Here is a 27,250-nt window from a genome sequence, read left to right as displayed (position 1 = left end):
CAGCGGCGGCGGCGAAGACGGGCGGCAGCAGTGAGGGAGGAGAGAGAGAGGGAGGGACTGAGTGAGAGGGGAGGAGAGAGAGGGAGTGGGACTGAGTGAGAGGGAGGGAGTGGGACTGAGTGAGGGGGGAGTGAGTGAGTGGGACTGAGTGAGGGGGGAGGGAGTGGGACTGAGTGTGAGTGAGAGGGAGGGAGAGAGGGGGGAGGGAGTGAGTGAGACTGAGTGGGAGGGAGGGACTGAGTGAGAGGAGAGGGAGGGTGGGGAGGAGTGGGTGAGTGTGAGGGAGGGAGGTAGGGGGTGGTGAAGAGTGAGGGGAGAGAGAATGAGGGGGAGGTGAGAGAGAGGGATGTAGCCCGTTTTAACGGGCTTAACGGCTTGTATAATTATAAAAAAAAGCCCATAATGTCTGTATAATTTGTAATCCACACAAATCTGCTGACATAGGGGGTCAAATACTTTTGCAAGCCACTATATATCTTATATATTTGATGGCTATTGGTGATCTTGCTGTGTTGGCTAAATGTGTGCATGCTCTACTTCAGTGTCAATACTTATATTTTTCCATATACGATTTAATATATTGTTCCCTTGATTTCTATTGGACCCTTTTTCTCAGTACTATGGTACTTGTAATATTTTTGGAAAATATAAAATAAAAAAAATCTTGACTTTGGTTTGTTGGTGAATGTACTAACTGTATTTTTCAAATGTTCAAATAAAATTAAATATGCATTTTTACTGAACATGCTGTTCCCAAGATATGCAGGATCACTGACATGGCTTTATGTTCAATTTTTTAGACTCATTTGCATTTGCTGATGGTGCTGGGAAGAAAATTAGAGCAGGAAAGTAATAACACAGGTAAAGTGTATTTTATTTTGTTCTTTTAAAGATATCACATCAAAAAGTTATAAATGTGCATAGTATGACTTAGTAAAGACTTTATAACGGCTACTTAATTTGAAAGCAAAAGGCTTGATCAGCTCAGATAAAAAATTAAAATTATAATGAATCAAACAAATTTGGTTCATCTGTAAATATATATACAATATAAATATTTCAGATTAATATTTCAAAGTAAAAAAAAAAATCCTCCATTTGCTTTAACAGGTCGAATCATTTATGCTATACTAATAAAATGCCTTTCTTAATGTCAATTAAATAAATAAAACAATATTATCCAAAAATTGGGGTGAATGCTCAAAACTGAAGAACTAAATTTAAAGTACACAAACCAATCCTCAAGAAAAGCGATTTCACAAGATATGGTGCTTACATCTAACAGAAATCAATGTCTCTTCTGCTTTGTTGTAAAATATACGTGAAGTGAGGTAAAGACAATCCTTGGGGCTCCATTTTACATACTAGAGAGAAGAGGATACATCCCTTTTTCACCAGGAGATGCACATTAATATATGGAAAGGCATTCGGATTGTGCCTGTGCACTCTTTTATGACTAGATAGGTAAAAGTTACAATTGTCAAACATTGCAAACTCAGACCATAAAATAAAAGTTAGAAAAAATAGTTACAGTTTAAATTTGAAGGTGGTTTTGTATACATTTACAGAGGAAAATATGCAATATCTCTAATGGAACCTTCAAAGAAACATATCTTGAAAATATTCATCAAATTCTTCTTCCCTGTAAGGGAAAAAAAAGAAAACAATTCTACTTAAAAGTGTTGGTTCTAGGAAAATTAAAACTTAAGCCACATATTTTGGACACTATTTTTACATTAACACCATCAACCCTTTTGAAACAAGAGCCCATAGTATTTGCACAGAATTTGATATAAAAGGCCCAGATAGTTACGTGATGCTGGTGCACATGAAACCAGAGTCTGATTCCCAATCTCAGGTCCCAGGTCTCAGACCAGGTGGGTTTTAAAATGCTGCGGAAAGTAGAGCTGTTTACCTCTAACAGGTGTTCTCCGAGGATAGCAGGATGTCAGTCCTCACACATGGGTGAAATCAGCCAATAAAGCCCGGCATGGAAAACATATGTCAAAGTTCCTAGAACTTTGATATATTTGACATATTCCTAGAATTTTGACTGAGCCTCTCTGAGCATGCACTGGCATTCAATATACCACACATCCCCTCAGTCTTAAAATACAGAAATAAGAAGAAAATAAAAAAGAACAAACCCACAAAGTGGAAAATCAACCCAGAAGGGAGGCGGGTGGGTTTCATGAGGAATGACATCCTGCTGTCTTTGGAGAACACCTGTTATAGGTAAGCAACTTTGCTTTCTCGGAGGTCAAGCAGCATGGCAGTCCTGACACATGGGTGAATCCCTAGCTACAGGCGGCCCCACCAACAGAAAAGGGGACCAACAAAATAGGTACCAACAGGCACAACAACAATGTTTTGTTGGTAATAGGAGGAGGGCAGCCTGAATAGAAAGAATGAGCCCTAGGCAGGAACAGAGTTGGGTTCTAAACCTCAAACAAGTTCCGAAGGATAGATTGGCCAAACCTGCTGTTATGTCAGCTATCCCTAGCCAAACAGTAATGAAATGTGAATGAGTGGATAGAACTCCATATTGCATCTCTGCAGATGCTGCCATGGCTCGAACAGAGTGAGCCTTGATATGCAATCTGGCCTGGGCATAACAGAAGGAGATGCAGTCTATTAGCCAAATGGAAAGTGTCTGCTTGGCAATGGTGATACCCAGCCTTTTCTGATCAAAAGAAACAAAAAGCTGGGTGGACTGTCTCTGGGCTTCTGTCTGCTCCAGACAGAAGGCTAAGGCTCTTTTGCAGTCCAAATTGTACAGGGTTCTTTTACCTAGGAAATAATGTTGGCAAGATAATGGACTGGTTAAGATGGAAGTCCCTTTGTCCTCCTTGAGCTTCAGCAAAGTCTTTGCCACCAACAGAACTGGAGGATATGCGTACAGGAGACCCTGGCCCCAATGAGGAGTAAAGACTTCTGAGGCTAGTTTCCGTGTATCCTGTACATGGAGCAGAACCAAGGAACCTTCCAGTTCCAAGGAGCTATGAACAGATCCACCTCCAAGTTTCCCCAGAGGTGGAAGATCCGATTTGTTACTCCTTGATTCTGTTGCGTCCGTCGGTCGCAGAAGGCTGCGACCACTCTGCCTTACCTCTTTTTCTCCCCTTTCCCTTTCTTTGGGCAAGGTGGCTGTCTCCGGTGCCGAGTGCTGCGGGCCTTGGCATTTTCAGACCAGCATGGGCATCCCCATCCGCTATGCTCACTCCTGTGGCCTCCTAGGGCGTGAGCACACACATCTCTGACCGCTCAAATACACGTCATGGTGAGAACTTTGGGGGCGGCCCCACCGCATGACGTCAGTACCTCCGGGTATAACTAGCCTCCGCTTCCGCTACCAATTTGAGTTAGCAAAGACTTCGCTTCGCTACTCTGCCTGCTCTAAGCTGCTAGCTTAGATGCCTCCTTTTGCTAAGGGCCTCACTCCAGCAGAAGCTCTAGACACCCGCTCCTCGGGGGTCTCTCGCTTCCAACTTCCCTTCGAGGTCCTCACTAACCTAGACAACTGCGCCTCGGGGGTCTTTTCTCTTATTCATTTCCAGGATATTGGACCATTAGGTACTTGCTCCTCGAGGGCCTCTCTTCTTCATATCCTGCACCACGGACCTTCAGTCCTACCATTCTACCATCAGGAAGACGCCTTCACTCTGTATCTCTACAAACCGGCGCTCCAACTCCACCCACCAGCTGCGGCGTTACCTGCACTGCGGACTCCTGCCTATCGTGAACATCTGGGTGAGACTATACTTCTGAGCCTGTTGAGCGTATTGACACCTCGTGGATCAGTGCCTTACCTTTCTGCTTTACCATCTATTTACAGCAGTACAATACTCTATCCATTCTGTGTCTGCTGTGTCAGCCTATTGCAGTGGTTCCCACGGGGCTTCTCCCCGTGGGTGGAGTCATCTCCACTGTGACCAAGGGTCCACAATGCCTCAAACACAACAGATTCAGAGTCCATTCATGGGTTCTGAAGGAGCGACTCAGTCTGTCCGCTATCCCAAAAGGGCCCAGGACCATATCTGAACCACCTCTTGACGGAGGGCCGGAGTAATTCGGATGTAGCCCTGTAGATCCTGAGTGGCTTGAAGCCACTGAGATCATAAGGTCCACTGGGGGCTTTGCATATGCATGTGTGCCCAGGGAGTAACTTGTAATGTGGCTGCTTTATGGCCCCAGTTTCAACATGTGCTGTCACCTCCTGGCTCTGTTGAATCACTGCAGCAATGGACATTACTGTGGTAAGAAAATCTTGGACTGAGCAGTCTTTAACAGTGCTCTTTTGAAGTCTAATTGAGGTGATGGGGTGAGATGGGACTTGGGGTAATTGGTGAACCCTAGTGACGCCAACACCCGGATGGTCAAGTGCATGGACGTTTCAGCTGCTGCCTGAGAGGTGCTCTTGACCAGCCAATCGTCCAGAAAGGGGAAAACTTGGATGCCCAGCCTGCAAAGGTGCTCTGCCACCGTGGCCAGACATTTGGTAAAGATCCGTGGGGGAAGATGCTAATCCAAATGGCAGAATGTGGTACTGGAAGTGCCATTTCCCTACCATGAATCGAAGATACTTCTGGTGGGTTGGGAAGATCCTGATGTGAGTGTATATGTCCTTCAGATTGAGAGAGCTTAGTCAGTCTGCTTTTTGCAGTAAAGTGATCAAGGTGCCCAGGGAAACAGTCTTGAACTTTTCTCTTTTTAGAAAATTGCTTAGGGTGCTTAGATCTAGGATGGGATGGCATCCCCCTGCTTTCTTTGGAATCAGGAAGTTCTGGGTGTAGAATCCCCCACCTTCTTCAACCTGGTAGAATAGGTTCAACCGCTCTGGCCGTTAAGAGGGAGGACAGCTTTGCTGAGAGTACCTCCTGACGTGTTACCAGTCCTCAAAATGGACTCAAGGCAATTTGGTGGGGCACTCAATAGATTTAATTTGTATCCTCTGCAGACAATGGAGAGGACCACTGGTCCGAGGTTACACTGTGCCACCAGTTTGTGAAGAACATTAGCTTGCTCCCGATTGGAAGGTCCACTGATCTAGTCAAAACCCTGTCCAAAAAGTTGACTGAGGTTCTGGATGGGCTTTGAAGTACTCTGTTGCCTGGGATGGCTATGAGGGGCCGGTAGCTGCTTATGGGACCGAGGTGGTGGAGGATAGTATCTCCTCGGGCAGAAGACTTCCTGTGGCCAAATCTCGAAGGCCTCATGGATGAGGAGGACAGGTCCTGAGTACCAGTGGAGAGCTTCTGGAGTGTCGCATGGTGGCCCTGAATATGGGCCATCATGTCCTTTACCTTATCTCCAAAGAGATTTTCCTCCTGTGCAAGGCACATCAGAGTGTGGCTCCTACACTTCCTGATGACGGTCCGAGGCTCACAGCCAGGCGAGCCTACAGGCACCGATCCCTGCAGCATAGATCCTTGATGCCATCTCAAAAACACTGTAGATTGAAAGGACCTCGTATTTCCCGTACTCCAGAACCTTGTGCTCCAGCAAACTGGAGACTGTCCTGCTGTTGTTGAGGCAATTGCTTGCCCTCGTCTTGCACCTGCTTCAGTATTTCCCGCATATACTGGCCCACAAAGCTGGTAGGCTGCTATGAGGGCGTTTAGCATAGCACCCTGAGACACCTTTCTCTTAAGAGATTCCATGGCCCTTTGATCCTTCTCAAGAGGTGCTGAAGAATGGGTCTGAGTGTGCTTGGCCTTTTTGAGAGCGGATTAGACTACAACCAACTGGTGTGGAGGCTGTCACTTGTCAAATCCGAGAGTCTTCTGGATGAGTTATATTGCATCCACCTGCCTATTTATTGGAGGCACTTAGAGAGGGTGTTCCCACATCCTCATCAGTAACTTCACTGGAACTGCTACACCTTCCCGGCTGTCTATCCTGTTGCAGAGTTTGTTATCAGCAGCAAATAGGTTAATCTTCTCTGATAGCCCTTCCGCTTATATTACTGACAAAAATGTTGAAGAGAACTGGACCAAGGACTGATCCCTGTGGCACACCACTAGTAATTCCCTTTCCTTGGAGTAAACTCCATTTATCACTACCTTTTGTCACCTCCCACACAAGCAGTTTTTAACCAAGCCAGTCCCTTTAGGGCTGATACCAAGAATGCTCAGTTCATTATTAATTCACTTTTTTGCGGAATCGTTTCAAAGGCCTTATTGAAATCCAGTATATCTAATGCTCTGCCCTGATTCGACACTCTGATCACCCAATCAAAGAAGTTGATCTAATTCATCTCACAAGACTTACCTCTGGTAAAACTATGTTGCCTCAAATCTTTAATCCACTGGATTGCAGAAACTGCAATATCCTCTAATTTAGCAATGATTCCATTAATTTACTCACCACTGTATTTCAAGGGGAAAGTATGCATGCACTTTCCCTTTGAGAACTGGGGCAAAGTCCACAGGTAAAAAATACCTGAAGACTTTGTCCCAATGCAGACAAGGTGAATGCACACTAAATAGGTAAATTAACAGATACTAAATCCCTGTTTGTGGAGGTACTGGATCTACAGCACCTGCTATTAATAGACAAATTCACAGTGCAGAAGGATGACACTCAGGATTAATTATTGTACTTTACTCTCTAGCACGGTCCAGCAAAATTACCAGCTCAAAATACATATATAAAGAAAAGCAGGGCCAAATATGCAATGCTTTATTAACAACCACAAATCAAATAAATATTACGGTGTCACTTTCAACCTGAGAAAAAGGTGAAAATGTTTTTTTGGTTTTTTTTAAATTGACAAAACCTGTTTGAATAGTTACAAACTCAAGAAACGATACATCAATCACTGGGATGATAGCTGGTGATGTCATAACTCACCGGGTTTTTTCGTCTCTCTCTTGTATGGGGCCTTTCCAGTAGTCAGCATCTGAAGGACCTTCTGCATCCTCAATATCTTCTGAGTCTGTACAAATACAATTTAGAAGCACACTGATGAATTTTCAAAGTAACCTGGTCATATGAACTGCACAGAATAACCAGCAGAAAATACAACATTCTAAATAGCCTTGGTTCAAATCCCCCCCGCCCCATGCATTTCTTATTTTAAAATTGTCAACTCTGCCCCCCTCCCCTGTCAAATCATTTCCCAACTTTAAAAAGTGAAAGTCTGATGTCCCACATCCCCCACTGAACAAGAACCTACCTCCACACAAAGTTTGGTGGAACTACATTCAGCTGTTTCAAAGTTATAAGGGGCAGGGAAGGACACACACACAAAATACAAAAACTGCAACACAGACAGACATTCGATATGATCTGATAAGTCTCTTTTCCTATAAAACTGAGGCTAAAAACAGAAGGTTCTACCAGACATACAATAACAAAGTGCAGCCAACAGAATAATGTAGCAAATCTCATCATTGCTATAACAAAAACCTCACAGATTGAGACGTTAAATTTTACAGGGCTGAAAAAAAAAGGAGCATTTCTTCAAACCTAAGGAGTGGTCAGATCTTGATTAAGTGACAATATAGAGTGAGGACACTGCTAAACATAGCCCAACATGCTGCCATGCACCGCAGCCTCCTCTTTTAAAGGGCCTGCAGCTGGAAAATCCCCATGGCACCCTCTATTGACATCAGCAGGGCCTAACTATCGGGCCGATACAGTAAAAACGCGGGAGAGCTGGGCGGCGCGCGTACAGGCCACTCGCCTGTGCGTGCGATTCTGTATTTAAATGAGGCCAGGCGGTAAAAATAGGCAAAAAGGCGCTAGGGACGCTCCTTTTGGACCGGAGCGGCGGCTATCAGTGGGTTTGACAGCTGATGCTCAATTTTGCTGGCGTCGATTCTCGAGCCCGCTAACAGCCACGGGCTCGGAAACTGGACGCCAGCAAAATTGAGCGTCCGGTTTTCGACCCGACAGCCGCGGACCGAATTCAAATTTTTTTTTCTTTTTTACCCTTCGGGAACTCTGACTTAATATCGGAGTCGGAGGGGCATAGAAAAGCAGTTTTTATTGCTTTTCTGTGCACTTTCCCGGTGCCCGAAGAAATTAGCACCTACCTTTGGGTAGGCGCTAATTTCTAAAAGCAAAATGTGCGGCTTGGCTGCACATTTTGTTTTCTGAATCACGTGGGAATACCTAATAGGGCCATCAACATGCATTTGCATGTTGCGGGCGCTATTAGGTTTGGGGGATTGGACGCGCGTTTTCGGCCCCTTACTGAATAAGGAGTAACGCTAGCACGTCGAAAACGCGCGTCCAATTGTGGGTTAACAGTGCGCTCCGGAGTGCACTGTACTGTATCAGCCCGTATATAAGGGCTCTTCAGACTGCCTACCACTGCATCAGCAATGGGTCTCCTGCATCCTCAGTGCGTGTTGCTCCTATGTCTTGGATCCTGTCTGCGTTCCTGAGTCTCGTCTGCATTTCTGGGTCCTTTCTTTGTCCAGTCTTCCACTTCCAGCCTTCCTTGTCCTGCCATCCTCATCTGGTCCTACCTTGTCCTGTCTGTCTTGTCCATATCTTCAGTGTGTCTTCGTCGTCTTGACTTCCGGATTCTGACCTCTTGCCTGGATCTGAACATGATTACCTGCTGCCTGGACCTGATGACATTTGTTCGCAGAATGCCATGACCTTAGCCTATCCCTGACTCCTCAAGTCTGCTGCCTGTCCTGACCCCGGCGTGCTCTCGGTTTCTTGCTTACCTGACTGCCCTAGGGATCCACCTAAGCCCTGCCAACCGCCAGAACCCAAGGGCTCAACCTGCAGAGGAGGTGGCTGGTATAGGTAAAGCTCCAGCCTGTCCCGCTACAGGGTGCTTTCATCAGCTGTCGGTGTAGGTCTCATAGGTTTGCCTATGAGGCTGCATCAACTATGAAACATAGAAACATAGAAAAACATAGAAATGACGGCAGAAGACGACTAAACGGACCATCCAGTCTGCCCAGCAAGTTTCGCACTTTTTTTTTCCCCCTCCTACTTATCTGTTTCTCTTGGCTCTTAGTAACCTTTTGTTTTGTTTCCCTTCCACCCTCACCATTAATGTAGAGAGCAGTGTTGGAACTGCATCTAAGTGAAATATCTAGCTTAATTAGTTAGGGGTAGTAACCGCCACAATAAGCAAGCTACACCCATGCTTATTTGTTTACCCAGACTATGTAATTCAGTCCTTGTTGGTTGTTGTCTGTTTATAGATACGCTTTTCTTCATTCCCCCTGCCGTTGAAGCAGAGAGTTATGCTGGATATGCATTGAAAGTGAAGTAGCAGACTTTCTCCCCTGCAGTTGAAGCAGAGAGCTATGCTGGATATGCATTGAAAGTGAAGTATCAGGCTTATTTGGTTTGGGGTAGTAACCGCCGTAACAAGCAAGCTACTCCCCGCTTTTTTGTGAATGCAAATCCTTTTTTTACACATTTCCTCTTGCCTTTGAAGCTTAGAGCAATGTTGGAGTCTTAGAGCAATGTTAGAGTCACATTAACCGAGTGTATGTTTATTGAATAAGGGTATGCTCTTCTAAGCATTTATAAACCATCAAGATGTTTACGTTCTTCTCAATTGAATTTGCTAAAAGTTCCTTCTGTTAAACACGCTCACTTATATAGTACTCGTGAGACCTCTTTTTCCATTGCTGCGCCAACACAATGGAATCTTATTCCATTTGAGCTCAGGTCTTTGGATGATGCAAAAAAGGTTCAGACAGTTATTGAAAGAGCACCTTCTCCATTGTGCATACAACATATTCTAGAGTGCTGCCTGCAGAATAAATACCTTTACAGATATGAGGATTCTGTTACATATTTTGGGTGATTGACTATTTATTTTGTTTATAGGAGATTGGTTATTTTTGTTTCTGTGAAATATATGTAATTTGTGTGGTATTGTATTTATTATTTTTATGTTTCATTATGTATGTTAATGTTGTAAATCGCCTAGGCCTTTCTGTGGTAGGCGATCAATAAATTTTAATAAATGAAAAAATGAAAAATTATCTCCAGGTAGTAGCTGTTATTCCCGCGAGCCACCCACTCTTCATTCACGTCCTCTAGACTTTATGGATCCACAGTGTTTATCCCACGCCCCTTTGAAGTCCTTCATGGTTCTGGTCTTCACCACTTCCTCCAGAAGGGCATTCCAGGCATCCACCACCCTCTCCGTGAAGAAATACTTCCTGACATTGGTTCTGAGTCTTCCCTCCCTGGAGCTTCAAATCGTGACCTCTGGTTCTGTTGATTTTTTTCCGATGGAAAAGGTTTGTCGTTGTCTTTAGATCATTAAAACCTTTCAAGTATCTGAAAGTCTGTATCATATCACCTCTGCTCCTCCTTTCCTCCAGGGTGTACATATTTAGATTCTTCAATCTCTCCTCATAAGTCATTCGATGAAGACCCTCCACCTTTTTGGTCACCCTTCTCTGGACCGCCTCCATCTTGTCTCTGTCTCTTTGGAGATATGGTCTCCAGAACTGAACACAGTACTCCAGGTGAGGCCTCACCAAGGACCTGTACAAGGGGATAATCACTTCCCTTTTCTTACTCGATATTCCTCTCTCTATGCAGCCCAGCATTCTTCTGGCTTTAGCTATCGCCTTGTCACATTGTTTCGCCGACTTCAGATCATTAGACACCATCACCCCAAGGTCTCTCTCCTGCTCCATGCACATCAGCCTTTCTCCCCCATCGAATACAGTTCATTCGGATTTCCACTTCCCATATGCATGACTCTGCACTTCTTGGTATTGAATCTCAGCTGCCATATCTTCGACCACTCTTCCAGCTTCCTTAAATCCCGTCTCATTCTCTCCACTCCTTCCGGCGTGTCCACTGTTGTAGATCTTAGTGTCATCCGCAAAAAGACAAACCTTATCTTCTATCACGTCCGCAATGTCGCTCACAAAGATATTGAACAGGACCAGTCCCAACACCGATCCTTGCGGTACACCGCTTAAAACCGCTCTCTCTTCAGAGAGAGTTCCATTTACCATCACACATTGTCTTCTGTCCATCAACCAGTTTGCAATCCAGGTCACCACCTCGGCACTCACTCCTAAGTTTCTCATTTTATTCACCAGTCTCCTGTGCGGGACCGTAACAAAAGCTTTGCTGAAATCCAAGTAGATGACATCGAGCGCTCTTCCTTGATCCAATTCCTTGGTTACCCAGTCAAAAAAGTCAATCAGATTTGTCTGACAGGATCTTCCCCTGGTGAATCCATGCTGCCTCTGGTCCAGCAATTCTCCCGACTGTAGATAGTTCACTATTCTCTCTTTCAACAGTGACTCCATTACTTTTCCCACCACCGAAGTGAGGCTAACCGGTCTGTAGGTACCAGCCTCTTCTGTTCCCACTCTTGTGAAGCGGGACCACCACCGCTCTTCTCCAATCACTTGGCACCACTCCTGTTTCTAGGGATCTATTGAACAGGTCACAGCGGACCCACCAGCACATCTCTGAGCTCCCTCAGTATCCTGGGATGGACCTCATCAGGCCCCATGGCTTTGTCCACTTTCAGTTTCCCCAGCTCTTCCCATACATTCTCTACTGTAAATGGAGTTACATCTACTCCACTACCCTCCAGTTTCTTGATAACTAGCGACCGTCCTTCTCCAGGGTCCTCTTTAGTGAACACAGAAGTGAAGTATTTGTTTAATATTTCTGCCATTTCTTCATCTCTCTCCACACATTGATCCTTTCCACCTTTTAATTTCACTATACCACTTTGAACTTTTCTCTTTTCACTGATATATCTGAAAAATGTTTTGTCACCTCTCTTTACCTCCTTGGCAATCCTCTCTTCCGCTTGACTTTTTGCTGTCTTGATTAAATTTCTTCGTCTCCCTCAGTTCTACCAGATATTCTTCTTTGTGCTCCTCCCTTTGGGATCTTATATATTTCTTGAACGCTGTTCTTTTGGCCTTTATTTTGTCAGCCACCTCCTTTGAGAACCAGATAGGTTTCATTTTTCTTTTCTTTACTTTTCTAACATATAGATTAGTTGCCTTGGTAACTGCTCCTTTTAGATTGGTCCACTGTTGATACACATCTCTCTCGTTCTCCCAGCCATTTAGTTCTTCCTCCAGGTACTTCCCCATTTCATCAAAGTCTGTGTTTTTGAACTGCAAAACTTGGGTCTTTGTGCTTCTTTTCCATATCCTTTTTGTGATATTAAACCATACCGTTTGATGATCACTGGTGCTGAGGTGGGCACCCACCTGGACATCAGAGACATTATCTCCATTAGTGAGCACTAAGTCGAGTATTGCTCCTTCTCTCGTGGGTTCCATTACCATTTGTTTGAACAAAGCTACTTGCAGGGCATCCACTATTTCTCTTCTATTATTAGATTCTGCAGATGGGATTCTCCAGTCTACATCTGGCATATTAAAGTCTCCAACGATCACTTCTCCCTTTTTTCCAATCTTTTGGATGTCTTCAACCAGATCTCTGTCCAGCTCTTCCTTTTGGTTTGGAGGCCTGTAAACCACTCCAATAAAAATGGATGCCCCATCTTTTTTTTTAGGTCGGCCCATAATGCTTCTTCATTGCCCCATCTTCCTTGCAGCTCAGATGCTTGGATATTGTTTCTGACATAAAGAGCCACTCCTCCCCCTTTCCTATCCTCTCTGTCCTTCCTTAACAAGTTATAGCCTGGTATTGCCGTATCCCAGTCATGAGATTCCGTAAACCACGTTTCCGTGACAGCAACAACGTCCAAGTCCGCCTCCACCATTAGGGCTTGCAGATCTGGGACTTTACTGCCCAAACTACGAGCATTTGTGCTCATAGCTTTCCAGCTTTCTTCGTTCAGTTTACTGCTGTTCCTGGACTCCTTTTGTAACCTCTTTAGTTGAGTGTTGTTATCCACTTTTCCCTTTGCATTTGTGCAAGAGAAAAGATTAGTGTCTCTGATGACAGAGTCATCCATCAGTGTGAGCTTTTTTCTTTGGTTTCTGATCTGGAATTTCTGTATGCATTGGGTTTCTTCTCTCTTTTCAGATAACACTTCAATCCTTTTCTCAAGAACTTCTTCAGTATTTAATACAGAGAAGGCATTTTGTACTTGTTGCACTTGATACAGTGTGTGTCTCTGGATCACAGGTCTAATTCTTCCAGAGCCCACTGTAATACTGGTTTTTGAGTTCCTTAATGCCCTGTGTGAGTGTGTGTGTGTGTGTGTGGGGGGGGGGGGGGGGGTGTAGAGTTGTGGGCTGCACAGCTGTCAATAACGGGTGCCTGTGGGTCACAGGTCTTATTCTTCCTGAGCCCACAGTAAATCTCTTTTTCCTTGACTTTTGGTTATTCTGTGGTAATGGGAAATTAATTCCTGAATAATGTAAAGTGGCTGGGACTTTATTGAAGCTAATTCAGCTTTAACTTCAGCCAGTTCCTTTTCCAAGGTAGAGGAGTTCTGAACAAATGGGGCAAGCCTTAAGTTTCCATATTATTACCCTCAATATAAAGGCTCCACAGCAGTTGCATTGGATAGTCCTCAGTTTTGCAAATTTGATGGATTACACTTAAGGAATTACCAAATTACCAGCCTATTACCAGCCAATTACCACAGCAACAAGGGCTCACACCCACACCACCCATTACACTCTTCTTCTCTTTGGTCACGAGAGTCTCCTGAAAATTTACCAGAGAATCTATGGTTCCCCTACTTCCCCAGCCCGATGCCATATTCTCATTGTCTCAACCTGACAGCATCCATCCGCTCTCTCCCTTCTACATCTCCAGCTGCAGGTTTCATCTTCTGTGCTGGTCACCTATCCCACTGCCTTTCTCCTACTGTGCAATTGTAGTTTATACCTTGAGCACTCTTTGCACAGTGTATATGCTATGCAAGCACTAAAACTGAATTACACCCATTGTAGAGCTGACAATGCCTCCTAACAGCCAGCATCAGGAAAAAATGAGAGACAAAGGATACTATTCTTGCCATTAAGTATATTAGGATATCAACAAGTGGGTTTGATAATCATATTTTTAAAAAAATAAAGAAATCATTAACAAACACTGATAATTAGACATCACCACATACCAGAAGGTGCATTAGAGAATTTTAATGCATGCTCAGGGAGTGCTGTAATGCATGAGGCCAAAGTTTATTATCACTAACTAGTTGAAAGCAGCTCTACCAGGCCAATGACACTGTGACTTTGACCAAAGCTGTTTGTCAAATAAATTTGTCACAGCATTATGTTCCAATTCCAGAGCTGTGCTTAAAGTGCCTGGAGATTTATTGTTTGCTCAAATCAATATTTTTAGATAATTATTACTGATCTCTCCCTATGAGTTATCAAAGTGATAAGCATTTGTGTATGTTTATGTTTAAATCTGTTTTATTAGTTTTCACCAAATATTTCAGCAATAGTATCAATCAGGGAAAATACAGATACACTTAGACAATATAAACTTTCAAACACAAACTCTGGCCCGAAACTAGGTGCTTACTGGTCTCCCCATCCCTCTTCCCCCCTTATTATTCAGCTATGAGTCACAACCCAGTATTCTGCAGATCTATAATAGTTATAAAGTGACTTCCATCTAAAATTAATTCAAAATCTGACTGCAAGTAATGTGTGGAAGATTTGAAATATAAGGAAGCCATATGTCCTGAATCAGTTTTTTCTTCTAGGATTCATAGACTTGCAAGACATCTGTTTCATAATTAGTAAATGGTATATTTTGTTTCTCTAAAAGGTTGTGGTTGGAATTTCTGGCTGGCACCAGAAATGTAAAATAGTCATTCTTGCCAACAGCAAAACATTACCAATCCAAGATCTTTATGAAGATGTACAGTATGATGCAGAGGGAATATCTCCAAACAAAGCTGACAAAGTTGGCATTTCAAGTCAAAGACTGTGAAGTAATCTCTTCCATATATATATGCATATACCTTTTTCCAGAAGATTTGTATTTTAGGACAAGACCAAAAAGAATGACCAAGAGAACACACTGCATGAACACATTTAATACACACATCTGAGTTCGGTATGAGTACCAAAAAAGCCTGTTGTGAAACAAATGCTCTATTTAAAAATTTAAATTGAGTTTCTCTTAATTGTACATTATTTGATAGTCTGGATATACTCACAAAACAGGCATTAAATGTTGTCATAGATTAAATTATACAAGATCATTATAATAAAAGGACCATCATACTAAGCACTACCGGTCCATGGACCTTCCTTGCTTTTTAAATAATCATCGGTCCCACAGTTCCAATATATTTTCAATTATTTTTTTGCAATTATTTTTTATTGAATTAAAGGTGAACCACATTTATCTTGGTCTCTTTTTTGTATCAAATATAGAAATCCCATTAGTCCCAACACAAGCCGTTTCGAGGTAAACCTCTTCCTCAGGGGATTGTCTTATAGAGCATCAATGCTGAAATAGAAAAAAGAAGCATTAAAACAGAATTTTTGCCTATAGCACAACAGGTAAAGCACAGAACGCACCATTCTCGTGAAGCTCAACAGATCTACAGGTTCTAGCCCGACCCCGGAAGCAGTCCAAATTTCACCTATAGTAACCAGTGACATCATGCATTCCCTCTAAAGAGCCAATCAGAACTTTTTATTAAAAAAAAAAAAACCCCCAAAAAAACCCCAGATTCTCCTAAAATTTGGACTGCTTCCGGGGTTGGGCTAGACCCTGTAGACCTGTTGAGCTTTATGAGAATGGTGCGTTCTGTGCTTTACCTGTTGTGCTATAGGCTAGTATTCTAGTTTAATGCTTCTTTTTTCTACTTCAGCATTGATGCTCTTTAAGACAATCCCCTGAGGCAGAGGTTTACCTTGAAACATGGCGCATATTGGAACTAATAGGTTTTCTATATTTGACACAAAAAAGAGACAAAGGTAAGTGTGGTTCACCTTTAATTGCATAAAAAATAATTGCAAAAAAAATAATTGCAAATATATTGGAACTGTGGGACCGATTATTTAAAAAGCAAAGGTGGTCCATGGTCCTTTTATTGTATTGATCTTGTGCAATAGCAGTGATTTTTGTGACTCTGGTATTGATTGATAGATAACATTATATCTAACTCCTATGCACATCTATTTCATAAAGGGGCTCGATCTCTATTATTCGCAGCTCAAATCAAGGATTTCTAAAGTGAAGATAAAGTGGATTGCCCCAGATCTTCTACATCAAACCACTCTTGTAAAATTGACCAGTTTTCCATGGCCAGCTCAGCAAGAGACGATTCCAAACAGTGTTGAGCCTAAATGTAAGTAAAACAATCTCTCCCAGGTAAAGCAAATGTTTCCCGTAACTCTGCAAATTTGAAAGTTTCCCCTTGGTCATTTAGCAACTACCCAATTATTATCAATCTTTTCTGTCTCCATTCTGTAATTATTCCCCTCTGCATTCCCAGCAAAAATTTTCCATTGCCTTTGAAATGCAGAATTAGAACACTGAAGCTGCAATTTATGTGTAAGCCAGCGCCATGAGTTTTGCAAGGGGACAATCAAACAATGGTGTTGTAGGTGAATCGCAATTGCCTGTTGGTGATATGAAGGATGAACGGCAGAGAGAAAGGGGTCACCAAACCTTTTTCAAATTGGAATTCTGTGTAATAACTAGTTCCTTGAAGCCAGTCACTGACATGCCTCAGATTAGCTGCCATATTGTATAATCTCAATTTAGGCACACTCAATCCTCCTTTCCCCCAGGGTTTCATAAGATGGTTAATTGCTATTTGAGGCCTCCCCCTCCCCCCATAGACGTTCTCATTTCTTTAAAAAAAAAAAAAAAAAAAAGTGTGAGAGAAATTATCTAAATGAAGAGGAAGTAATCCAAAAACATATAAACATTTTGGCAGAATACTCTCCCCAAAAGTGAAATAATCAAAGGTTCCAAGCTCTCAACACATTCTTGGTAGTTGCTAATATTCTTTGTACATTTAACTCTTGCGAATAATTTAAAACCTTTGGCAATAAGATCCCTAAGTACTTTATCATCCTTTCCACCCAATTCAGAGGAAACATACCTGCCCTTTGTTGTCATCAATCTCCAATAGGAAGGGCTTCGGATTTTTCAAACTTTAGCTGAAAGCCTACAAGCTCTCCACACCGGTTAAATTCACCCAGTAAATTCCTCAGGGAAGTTTCAGGTTTTAATATGTATAAAAGAAGTTCATCCACAAAATTTAGGATGCTGAGTTCCCACTGTGATGCCCTGTATTCCAGGATTTTGGATAAAATTCTGTACTGACAGATATAAAACTTAAACCAATAATAGGGGGAGATAGGCATCCTTGTCTGGTTCCTCTTTTCTAGTGTAAATTCTGTAGTTAAATCTCCATTTTTCAAAACCCAGGCTCTCGGATTCATATATAAATCTTTTAAAAATTGCAAGAAAGTGCCCTCAAAATCGCAAATTCTCAATGATACAAATAAAAAACTCCAATCTGCTCTATCAAAAGCCTTTTCGGTATCAAAGCTTATAAGGAGAGATCTTAAATTCTGTCTAGAAAACTGGTCTACAGTTGCTAAAACTTTCATATATTTATGACTGGTATACAACCTTTAACAAAACCCATTTGATCCATAATCACCATTTTCTTCAAAAATGGCACTAACCTATCTGCCATTAATTTAGCAAATAACTTTATGTCATAATTCAGTAAGGAAGAAGATGGCAACGGTATGGAAGCACTGAACGCCGTGGAGATATTACCTCAGAGGATTTTCCTGGAATTAATAGTTGAAAATGCCCCATTCAGCTAGGAAAAGGCGAGCGAGAGAGAAAGCTCACCCTGGGGCTGCTCCAGTGACACCTTTGACTAGCCCAATGGATGCCCACATCTTTCGAGGGGTCTTGACATCGGGAGAGGAGTCGCAAGGGCAGGGAACCATGGAAGAGGAGTGGATTTCCCTGCCGGACAAGAAATATCTTTGTCCTTGATGGTGAGAGAGGCACCGATGAACCCTGCCACACTCAGAGACCGGATGTGAACCTGGTAGAGTTGCCTGCCAAAGTTGCAGACGGACGGAGGCATCAGGCAGGGAGTTCGTCCCCGGGAGGAGAGAGCATGGACGCCGTGCTGTTAGAGCACGAGGAGTTGATCTGCAGCCCTGACATGGGAGAATTCAGTCTGAAAACATTTGGCGGTTCTTCAACACCTTCAAAACTAAGTCTAAGATTGTGCAAAACCAACTCAAGTAACACTTGAATCGCTCTGGCAGGCAATCAAGGGTCTGGGAAATATGATCATTAATCAACTTAAGCCTTTAACAGAAAGGCTGGAGGATCACGATAGCAGAATAAAAATTTTGGAAAATACAGTTAAAGTATCCAGTCAGCAGATAACTGAGATCAAGACTGTTGTGAGCTCCAGTAAAATTATGCAGGACTCTTATGTTAAAGATAATGCAATTTTGTTGAGTAAAATGGAAAATATTAACAACTCCCTGAAAGGAAGGAATCTCCGTTTTCTGAACTTTCCAAGAATAATAGATATATAACCTAAAGATATATTTAATAAATATCTAACGGAGATACTGGAAGTAAGGGAAGAAATTGTACCACCATTAGTACGGACGTTTTATATACCTGGTGGAAAAAAAGTCACAAAGAGACAATTTTGACGGGCTAGAAAAGAGTAATATACCAGAATCTCCAGAAGATCCAGGGGGAGAAATGGCTACACCCGGTTTGAATATTACCGAATTCCTAGAAACTTCAGATGCAGCGCAAGCAATGCCAGCAACTATGATAGTGACTTTTGCACTGGAACCGGATAAAGAATGGGTGTTAAAACTTTCTTTTAAACATCAGTTAGAATCCTTTATGAATATGCAGGTTAGGATTTTTCCTGATGTATCTAAAATAACACAAAAGAAAAGGAAGTAATTCCTGTTGCTTAGACCCCAGGTTTTATAAACTGGGGCTTACTTTTTGTTAAAATTTCCTTGCAAAAGCTATATTAAATATAAAGAGAATTCCTACCTTTTCTATTCTCCTTCTCAATTGGCACAATTTTTGTGTGATAAAAGTAAAAGTTAAGAGAAGTATCGCTTAGTGTAATCTTTCTGAATTTCCCAATATGTCTGGGATTGTTCTCTCTCTTTTATGATATGACCCCATAGGTTGCTACCGATGAATTTCCTATTCTTTTTTTCTTTACTTATGTTGGTAATTCACAACTTGGATCCTCTATATTTTGGACTTAAAATGTAGAAGTGTATTTAATTATTTAGCCTGATTCTTTTTTGTAAGAGGTTTGTACCTTTCTATATCACTTTATACAATATTCAGTATTCATGATGGATCTTGATATATAAATTCAAAAATGAATAAATTAAAAATTGAAAAAAAAAATTCAGTAAGGAAAAAGCAAACGTTGCTTACCTGTAACAGGTGTTCTCACAGGACAGCAGGATGTTAGTCCTCACATATGGATGACATCATCAGGATGGAGCCCAATCACGGAAAACTTCTGTCAAAGTTTCCAGAACTTTGACTGGCCAGCATAGCACTAACCCTGCAGCCAGCAGGGGTCCCCCCTTCAGTCTTATTTGAAAGCTACAGGCAGTGCCAAAAAATAAAATAACAAAACGTTACGAACCCAACACCGTGGGGCGGCGGGCAGGTTTCATGAGGACTAACATCCTGCTGTCCTGTGAGAATACCTGTTACAGGTAAGCAACATTTGCTTTCTCACAGGACAAGCAGGATGGTAATCCTCACATATGGGTGAGTACTGAGCTGAGGATGTCCGAACATGCACCAAATGTACCCAAAGGCGTGCAACAGGCACAGCACTAGGGCGGAATTTGGTAGAGGGTATCCTGAACCCCACTGGGCAGGCGGAAGGGTGTTGGTACATCACGTTGTAAACAGGTTACGAAGGACAGACTGGCCGAAGATGGAATCTTGTCTTCCGGCTTTGTTCAAGCAATAATGGGCTGCAAAGGTGTGGAGAGAACTCCAGGTTGCAGCCCTGCAAATGTCAGGAAGCGGTACCGATTGAGGGTGTGCTACTGAAGTCACCATGGCCCTCACAGAATGTGCTTTAACACGCTCTTGAAATGGAATGCCCGCTTGCTGATAGCAAAAGGATATGCAGTCCGCCAACCAGGAGGAGAGAGTCTGCTTACCCACAGGCTTCCCTAACTTGTTAGGGTGGAAAGAGACGAACAATTGAGTGTTTTCCCTGCGGGCAGCTGTAGGGTCTAGGTAAAAGGCTAGAGCCCGTTTACAGTCAAGGATATTTAGAGCCTGTTCTCCTGGGTTGTATGGGGCCTGGGAAAAAAGGTAGGTAGTATTATGGATTGATTAAGATGAAAATCCGAAACTGGAACTGTGGGGGACAAGATGGCCGACCTGTAGGACGCTACGAAAGAGCCCTCCACATAAGCTTTGTTCCTTTTGGTGATCTTCAGCATATTCCAGTGTCTGAGGGATGCCGCATATCAAGCGTAAAGCAAAGTTTAAAAATGTTTTACCAGAAAAAAAAGACGGCACTCAACAGGCTAAAATAGAGAGCTTTTTCGCTTCAACTCTCAAACCACTGGAAGTGAGGGCTGCCGAGGGAGAGACCTTGGAGCTCGGGTCTTTCCCACCGGCCGAGACGATTTCGCTGAGCCCGGGGGCCCCAACGACGCCATCCCCGCCCCGAGGACAGAGAGAAATGGAAGGAGAAAAACTGCTGAGTCTCGTAAGGGAAGGAAGGAGAAGGACGGCGCTCACTGATCTGGGCGGTGAAAATGGGGAGAGGACGTCGGAAATAGGTGAGAGAACTCCCGCAGGATAATTAACTCTCTGTCCTAGGACCCCCATTAAGGCTCTACCGGAATTAAACATCGAAAACACACAAACAGAAGAGGTAAATATTATTCCTGGAACGGTTTTTGCTTTAAGACAGCCTCCTGTTGTGACTCTTGAAACTGTCTGGAATGCCTTAACATCTATTGAGACTGCGATAACATCTTTAACTAAGGCATTCCTAGAACTGAGTAAAAAAGAAATGAATATTGAGAAGATTACTTATCAACAGCAAGGAAGGATTGAGAAGGTAAAAGCTAAAGTAATATTCTTGGGAAAAATTCAAACTAATTTAATCAGGTCTGAAAACTCGATGGAAAAAAAGTTTGAGTTTGTTGAAAACTCCCTAAGACTCTTGAATTTAAGAGTAGTAAATTTTCCTGTTTTGGAAAAAATCTCACCTGTTGAATCATTTAAAGATTATCTACTGGAAGCTCTTAAATTCCCAAAGTAATCACTAAAGCTTTTTTCATCTCACGAAAATCTTTGACTATCAGAGACTTGGATGTAGGGGAACAATAGCCCTTGAATATCACTGAAATTAATGAACACTCCTCTCAAACAGAGATTAAAACAAGAGGAACTATCCTGATATTCTTTGCTTTTGAGCATGATAGGAATATGGTTTTGAAATTCTTTTTTAGAAATAGAATGATTAAGTATTTTGGACAGAATATTTGGATCTTTCCTGATATTGTAAGAACCACCCAAGAGCGCAGGAAAGCCTTTTTGCAAATGAGAAGGGAAGTGATTAATCGGGGGCAACTATGATTTTGAAATATCCCTGTAGATGCGTTTTGAAGTATCAGAAAGAGAGCTATATATTTCTAGAGCCGGGTCAATTAAGGGGCTTTCTGGATGGGAAAACTGGAAGTGTGTAAAAGAAAGGGAAGTTTTATCTTACAGGGAAGTTATTTCTTAAGTTGTTTGTAATATTGTTGAGCTCCATATTTACCTTTAATCTTCGTCTCCAAAATTACCTTAGTTAATGAGAGATTTAGGTTATATTTGTTACAAAATATTATGTATACCTCTGAAAATAAGATGTATAAGCTCTTTATTCAATAATATAATGGATATTGTATTATATTTTGAAAATGCAAAATTTAAAATTTAAAAAAAAAAAAAAAAAAGAAAATCCGAAACTACTTTAGGTAAGAATTTAGGGTGAGTGCGGAGTACTGCCCGGTCCTGCAGAAGTTTAGTGTAAGGCAGGTAGGTAACTAGAGCCTGCAATTCACTAACTCTGCGAGCTGAAGTGATAGCCAAAAGGAAAATCACTTTCCATGTGAGATATCGAAGATCACAGGAGTGAAGCAGCTCGAACGGTGGCTTCATCAGCCGACCCAAAACCAGATTAAGGTCCCAAGAAAGGGCCGGAGGACGTGATGGAGGCTTGATATGGAGCAAGCCCTTCAAAAAAGCGTGTTACAAGGGGTTGTACTGATATAGGGACATCCCCGACACTTTTATGGAAGGTGGCTACCGCACTGACATGCATTCTGATGGAAGAAGTCTTTAGAACTGACACAGATGCCAGAGATAGTCCAGAAACTTCGGGATTGGACAGGAAAGGGGGTCAAGGGACTGAGAAGAGCACCAGGACGTGAACCTTTTCCATTTGTAAGAGTAAGATTTTCTCGTGGAAGGCTTCTGAGAAGCAATCAAGACACGGGAAACTGGTTCAGAAAGGTTAAGTGGTTGGAGGATTAACCTTTCAACATCCATGCCGTCAGGGATAAGGCGTGAAGATTGGGATGGCGTAGGCTCCCATCGGTCTGAGTGATCAGAAGCAGGTTTGTTCCCAGGGGAATGTGCCTGCGAATGGAGAGATCCTGAAGTATTGGAAACCACACTTGGCGTGGCAAGTGAGGTGCTATTAGGATCACGGTTCCTTTGTCATGACGTAACTTCACGAGAGTCTTCGAGAGAAGAGGAAGTAGAGGGAATGCATAGAGCAGACCGGTTGTCCACGAGAGGGAGAATGCGTCTCTGGGTCGAGAGAGTTTGCTGCGAATGAGAGAGCAATAGTTTTCCACTTTGCGGTTTTGAGGGGACGCAAAGAGTTCTATTCGAGGATATCCCCATTGTTGAAAAATGGAGTTCGCTACCGAGGGGTTGAGAGACCACTCGTGTGGTTGAAAGGCGCGACTCAGCTTGTCTGCCAGCACATTGTCCACTCCCGGTAAGTAGGAGGCCTTGAGGTACATCGAATGGGAGAGAGCTTCCGCCCAAATCTGTGCAGCTTCCTGACACAGAAGGAAGGAGCCCGTGCCTCCCTGCTTGTTGATGTACCACATGGCCACCTGGTTGTCCGTCTGAATCAGGATGACCTGATTTGAGAGGCGATCCTGAAAAGCCCTGAGAGCATATCTGATTGCTCGAAGCTCCAGGAAATTTATTTGGTGTTTGGCTTCCTCTGGAGACCAAGAGTCTTGTGTCTGCAGATCTGCTACGTGGGCTCCCCACCCGAGGTTGGAAGCATCGGTGGTGAGAATTTATTTATTTAGAGTTTTTATATACCATCATTAAGTTTTTCACCATCATAACGGTTTACAATAGGGTACCTATATAAAAAATGGGTCGTACATTACATAGGTGGTGCCATTAGTATTCGGTAACAAAAAGGCATTTATTTGTGGGGATTGAGTGTTTCATAGCAATGTGGCCTGAAGGTTGCCTACAGTTAAAAAAAGGTTGAACTAATTCAGTAAGGAGCATTAAAATAGGCATTCGGTGCTTTATGCCGCATATCCTTGCTTAACTGCCTGCATCAATTTTCTTTCCTGAAGGCTTGTATGAAAAGCCAGGTTTTGAGTTGTGTTTTGAAAAGTTTATGATTGCTCTGGAGTCTGAGATCAAGGGGCATGGAGTTCCATAATATGGGACCGGCTAGGGACAAAGCTCGCTCCCTCACTTGGGTAAGTCTTGCGGTTTTCACAGAAGGAATGGGAAGGAGTGCTCTGTTTGCTGACCTTAAATTTCTGTGTGGGACATGTACTCTAAGTGCTGTGTTCAGCCATTCTGCTTTATCGTCGTGGATAAGTTTGTGTATTAAGCACAGTGCTTTGAACTGTATTCTTTGTTCTATGGGAAGCCAATGTAGGGTGGCGAGTGTGCCTGTTATGTGATCTCTTTTGTTTTTTCCAGTGAGAATTCTAGCAGCAGCATTTTGTAAAATCTGTAGAGGTCTTACTGTAGTGTTGGGTAGGCCTAGTAGCAAGGCATTACAATAGTCTGTGCTGGCGAAAATCAGAGATTGCAGTACAGTACGAAAGTTTGGTAAGGATAGTAATGGTTTCAGTTTTCTTAGTATCATGAGTTTAGCATATCCTTCTTTAACCTTTAATGATATGTGTTTGAGGTTTAGTTCATTGTCAATTATTACTCCGAGATTGCGAACTTTCTTTGCTAAGTCAATTTGAGGATTTGGAACCTGGAAGGGCAATCCCTGGAAGAGATTGGTCTGATTTTTGCACCAGGCGAGAGACAGACGGAGTGAGTCAGTGATGTGGACAAAGGCCGACAGAGGCTGAATAGCTTGAGTCCACTGAGACCTCAGAGTCCAGTGCATGAGTCTCATCACCAAGCGGGCCATTGGTGTGACATGGACTGAGGACGCCATGTGTCCCAGGAGGACGAGAAATTGGCGTGCAGTCGCAGAATGCTGAGACTGCAGCTGGTGAGCAAGAGATACAAGAGTCAGTGCTCGTTGTCAAGGCAGGAAAGCCTTTGCCTGTAAGGTGTCCAAGTCTTCCCTAATGAACAAGGTTTGAGATGGGACTAAGTAGGATTTGTTGTAATTGACGAGAAATCCTAACGAAATTAGAGTGTGTAAGGTTAGATTGAGGGACAACAGAGCAGCTTGCTGAGTGGGAGCCCTGATTAACCAGTCATCCAGATAGGGGTAGACATGAACACCTTGTGTCCAGACGATGTGCCCTTTCAGTTTTTAATCCTAATAAACAAAAGCACCTTATCAGCAAAATTTACACTATACTCATTTGACTATTTCTCTAAATTTTAAACTGTTGAAAATTTATAAAGCAGGAGATGGAAGTTTCATACTTTAGTCAATATCGGTAAAGCAGAGTTGCTTACCTGTAACAGGTGTTCTCACAGGACAGCATGATGTTAGTCCTCACACATGGGTGACATCATCAGGATGGAGCCCAATCACGGAACACTTTTGTCAAAGTTTCTATAACTTTGACTGGCACTACTGAGCATGTCCAGCATGCCACCAATCCTGCATACAGCAGGTGTCCCCCTTCAATCTTGTGTATAGCAAAATGCATGCGAAAAATAAAATAAATTGCAAGCGAACCCAACTCTGTGGGGTGGCGGGTGGGTTTCATGAGGACTAACATCCTGCGGCCCTGTGAGAACACCTGTTACAGGTAAGCAACTCTGCTTTCTCACAGGACAAGCAGGATGGTAGCCTTCACACATGGGTGAATAACGAGCAGAGGATGCCCGAGTAATGTACCAAAAGTACCCAAAGACATGCAACAGGCACGGGTTTGGTTAACAGGGCAGCCTGAAAATCCCAGCTGGCCACTGGAAGGAAGTTGGGTATTAAGCTGAGAATAAATTGCAAAGAAGAGACTGGCTAAAGATCGAATCTTGTCTGCCAGCCTTGTTCAGGTAATAATGAGCTGCAAAGGTATGGAGAGAACTCCATGTAGCAGCCCTGCAGATGTCAGCAAGAGGCACAGAACGAAGGTGTGCTACCGAGGTAGACATTGCTCGAATAGAGTGTACTTTAACGCGTCCCTGGAGCGGAAGACCTGCTTGCTGGTAGCAGAAAGAAATACAGTCCCCAGCCAGGAGGACAGGCTCTGCTTGCCCACTGGGATTCCCAATTTAATTTTATCAAAGGAGACAAACAACTGGGTGGACTTTCTATGGGCTGCAGTGCATTCCAAATAAAAGGCTAGCACACTCTTGCAGTCCAAGGAATGTAGAGCCCGTTCACCTGGATGTGAGTGGGGTCTTGGAAAGAAAGTAGGTAGAGCAATGGATTGATTTAAATGAAATTCAGACTACCTTTGGTAAAAATTTAGGATGAGTGCAAAGGACCACCCGATCATGAAGAAATTTCGTGTAAGGGGGGGGTATGTTACCAGCGCCTGTAGCTCACTGATCCTGCAAGCAGAGGTCACAGCAAGGAAGAGCACTTTCCAAGTGAGATGATTTAACTCGCAGTAGTGCAGAGGTTCAAACGGAGGTTTCATGACTTGTGCTAATACCACATTAAGGTCCCAAGCAGGGGCCGGGGGATGGAGAGGGGGCTTGAGGTGTAGCAAGCCCTTCATAAAGCATACCACTAAGGGTTGTGTCAAAATTGAGACATCACCTGTACCTTTATGGCAGGCGGCCACCACACTGACATGAACTCTAATGGATGAAGTTTGCAGACCAGACTCAGAGATGCCAGAGGTAGTCTAGAAACTTTGTTGTGGGGCAGGTAAAGGGAACTAATTCCTTTGATGTGCACCATGAGGAAACCTTTTCCCTTTGGAATGATAAGATTTCCTAATAGCTTCACGAAACCCTTCTACCAGGACTTGGGAGACTTAGTCCGAGAGGTTGAGTGGTTGTAAGATTAGCCTTTCAACATTCCAGGTTGTCAGCGACAGGGCCTGGAGGTTCGGATGACGCAGCTGTCCGCTGTTCTGAGAAATCAGAGACTGATCTGCGTCTAGACGAATCTGTTGACGGACTGAGAGATCGCGAAGGATGAGAAATCACACCTGGCGCAGCCAGTAAGGGGCTATGAGAATCATGAGGCCCTTGTCCCATCGTAACTTCACGAGAGTCTTGCTTATGAGTGGAAGTGGGGGATAGGCATACAGGAGACCTGTTGCCCAAGAAAGGGTGAAGGCGTCCCTTGGTGGAGTTCTGTGACTGCGATGTAGGGAACAGAAGTTCTCTACTTTGCGGTTGTGAATCGACGCAAAGAGGTCTATACTCTGATACCCCCCACTTCTGGAATAGGTTCTCCGCCACCGTGGGGTTTAGGGACCACTCGTGGGGATGAAACGTGCGACTGAGTTTGTCCGCGAGTACATTGTCCACGCCCGCCAGGTAGGTTGCTCTCAGTAACATGGAATGAGAGACAGCTGAAGCCCAGATATGTGCTACTTCCTGACACAGCAGGTAGGAGCCGGTTCCACCCTGCTTGTTGATGTACCACATCGTTACTTGATTGTCTGTTTGGATTAGGATTGCCTTGTTGGATAGGCAATCTTTGAAGGCTAGAAGGGCATATCTGATTGCCCTGAGCTCCAGAAAATGTATCTGATGATGTGATTCTGCTGCAGACCAGGTTCCCTGGGTTTGCAGGTTGTCGACATGGGCTCCCCAACCTAGAGTGGAAGCATCTGTTGTCAGAGTTATCTGGGGTTCTGGAACTTGGAAAAGTAGCCCTCTGACCAGGTTGGACTCCTGGATCCACCAAGCCAGTGAGAGACGAAGCTGCCTGGTGACA

General features: G+C 43.3%; 1 protein-coding gene across 2 annotated transcripts in view; it reads right to left on the bottom strand.

The window, feature by feature from the left end:
- Positions 1-853: 853 nt before the first annotated feature.
- Positions 854-27,250, bottom strand: part of LOC115095766 (protein FRA10AC1) — a 154,659-nt gene continuing 128,262 nt past the window's right edge. For both annotated transcript variants that reach the window (XM_029609893.1, XM_029609892.1), the window contains 2 exons: positions 6,853-6,937; positions 854-1,642 (listed from right to left, as the gene is read on the bottom strand). In XM_029609893.1, the coding sequence (XP_029465753.1) occupies positions 1,600-1,642; positions 6,853-6,937 (128 nt within the window). In that variant the 3' untranslated portion in view covers positions 854-1,599. The remainder of the gene's footprint in view (positions 1,643-6,852; positions 6,938-27,250) is intronic.

Source organism: Rhinatrema bivittatum, chromosome 7, assembly GCF_901001135.1.
Source record: "Rhinatrema bivittatum chromosome 7, aRhiBiv1.1, whole genome shotgun sequence".
Taxonomy (NCBI): Eukaryota; Metazoa; Chordata; class Amphibia; order Gymnophiona; family Rhinatrematidae; genus Rhinatrema; species Rhinatrema bivittatum.
The sequence above is the reverse complement of the archived record's forward strand: the minus strand, read 5'-3'. Positions and strand labels throughout refer to the sequence as shown.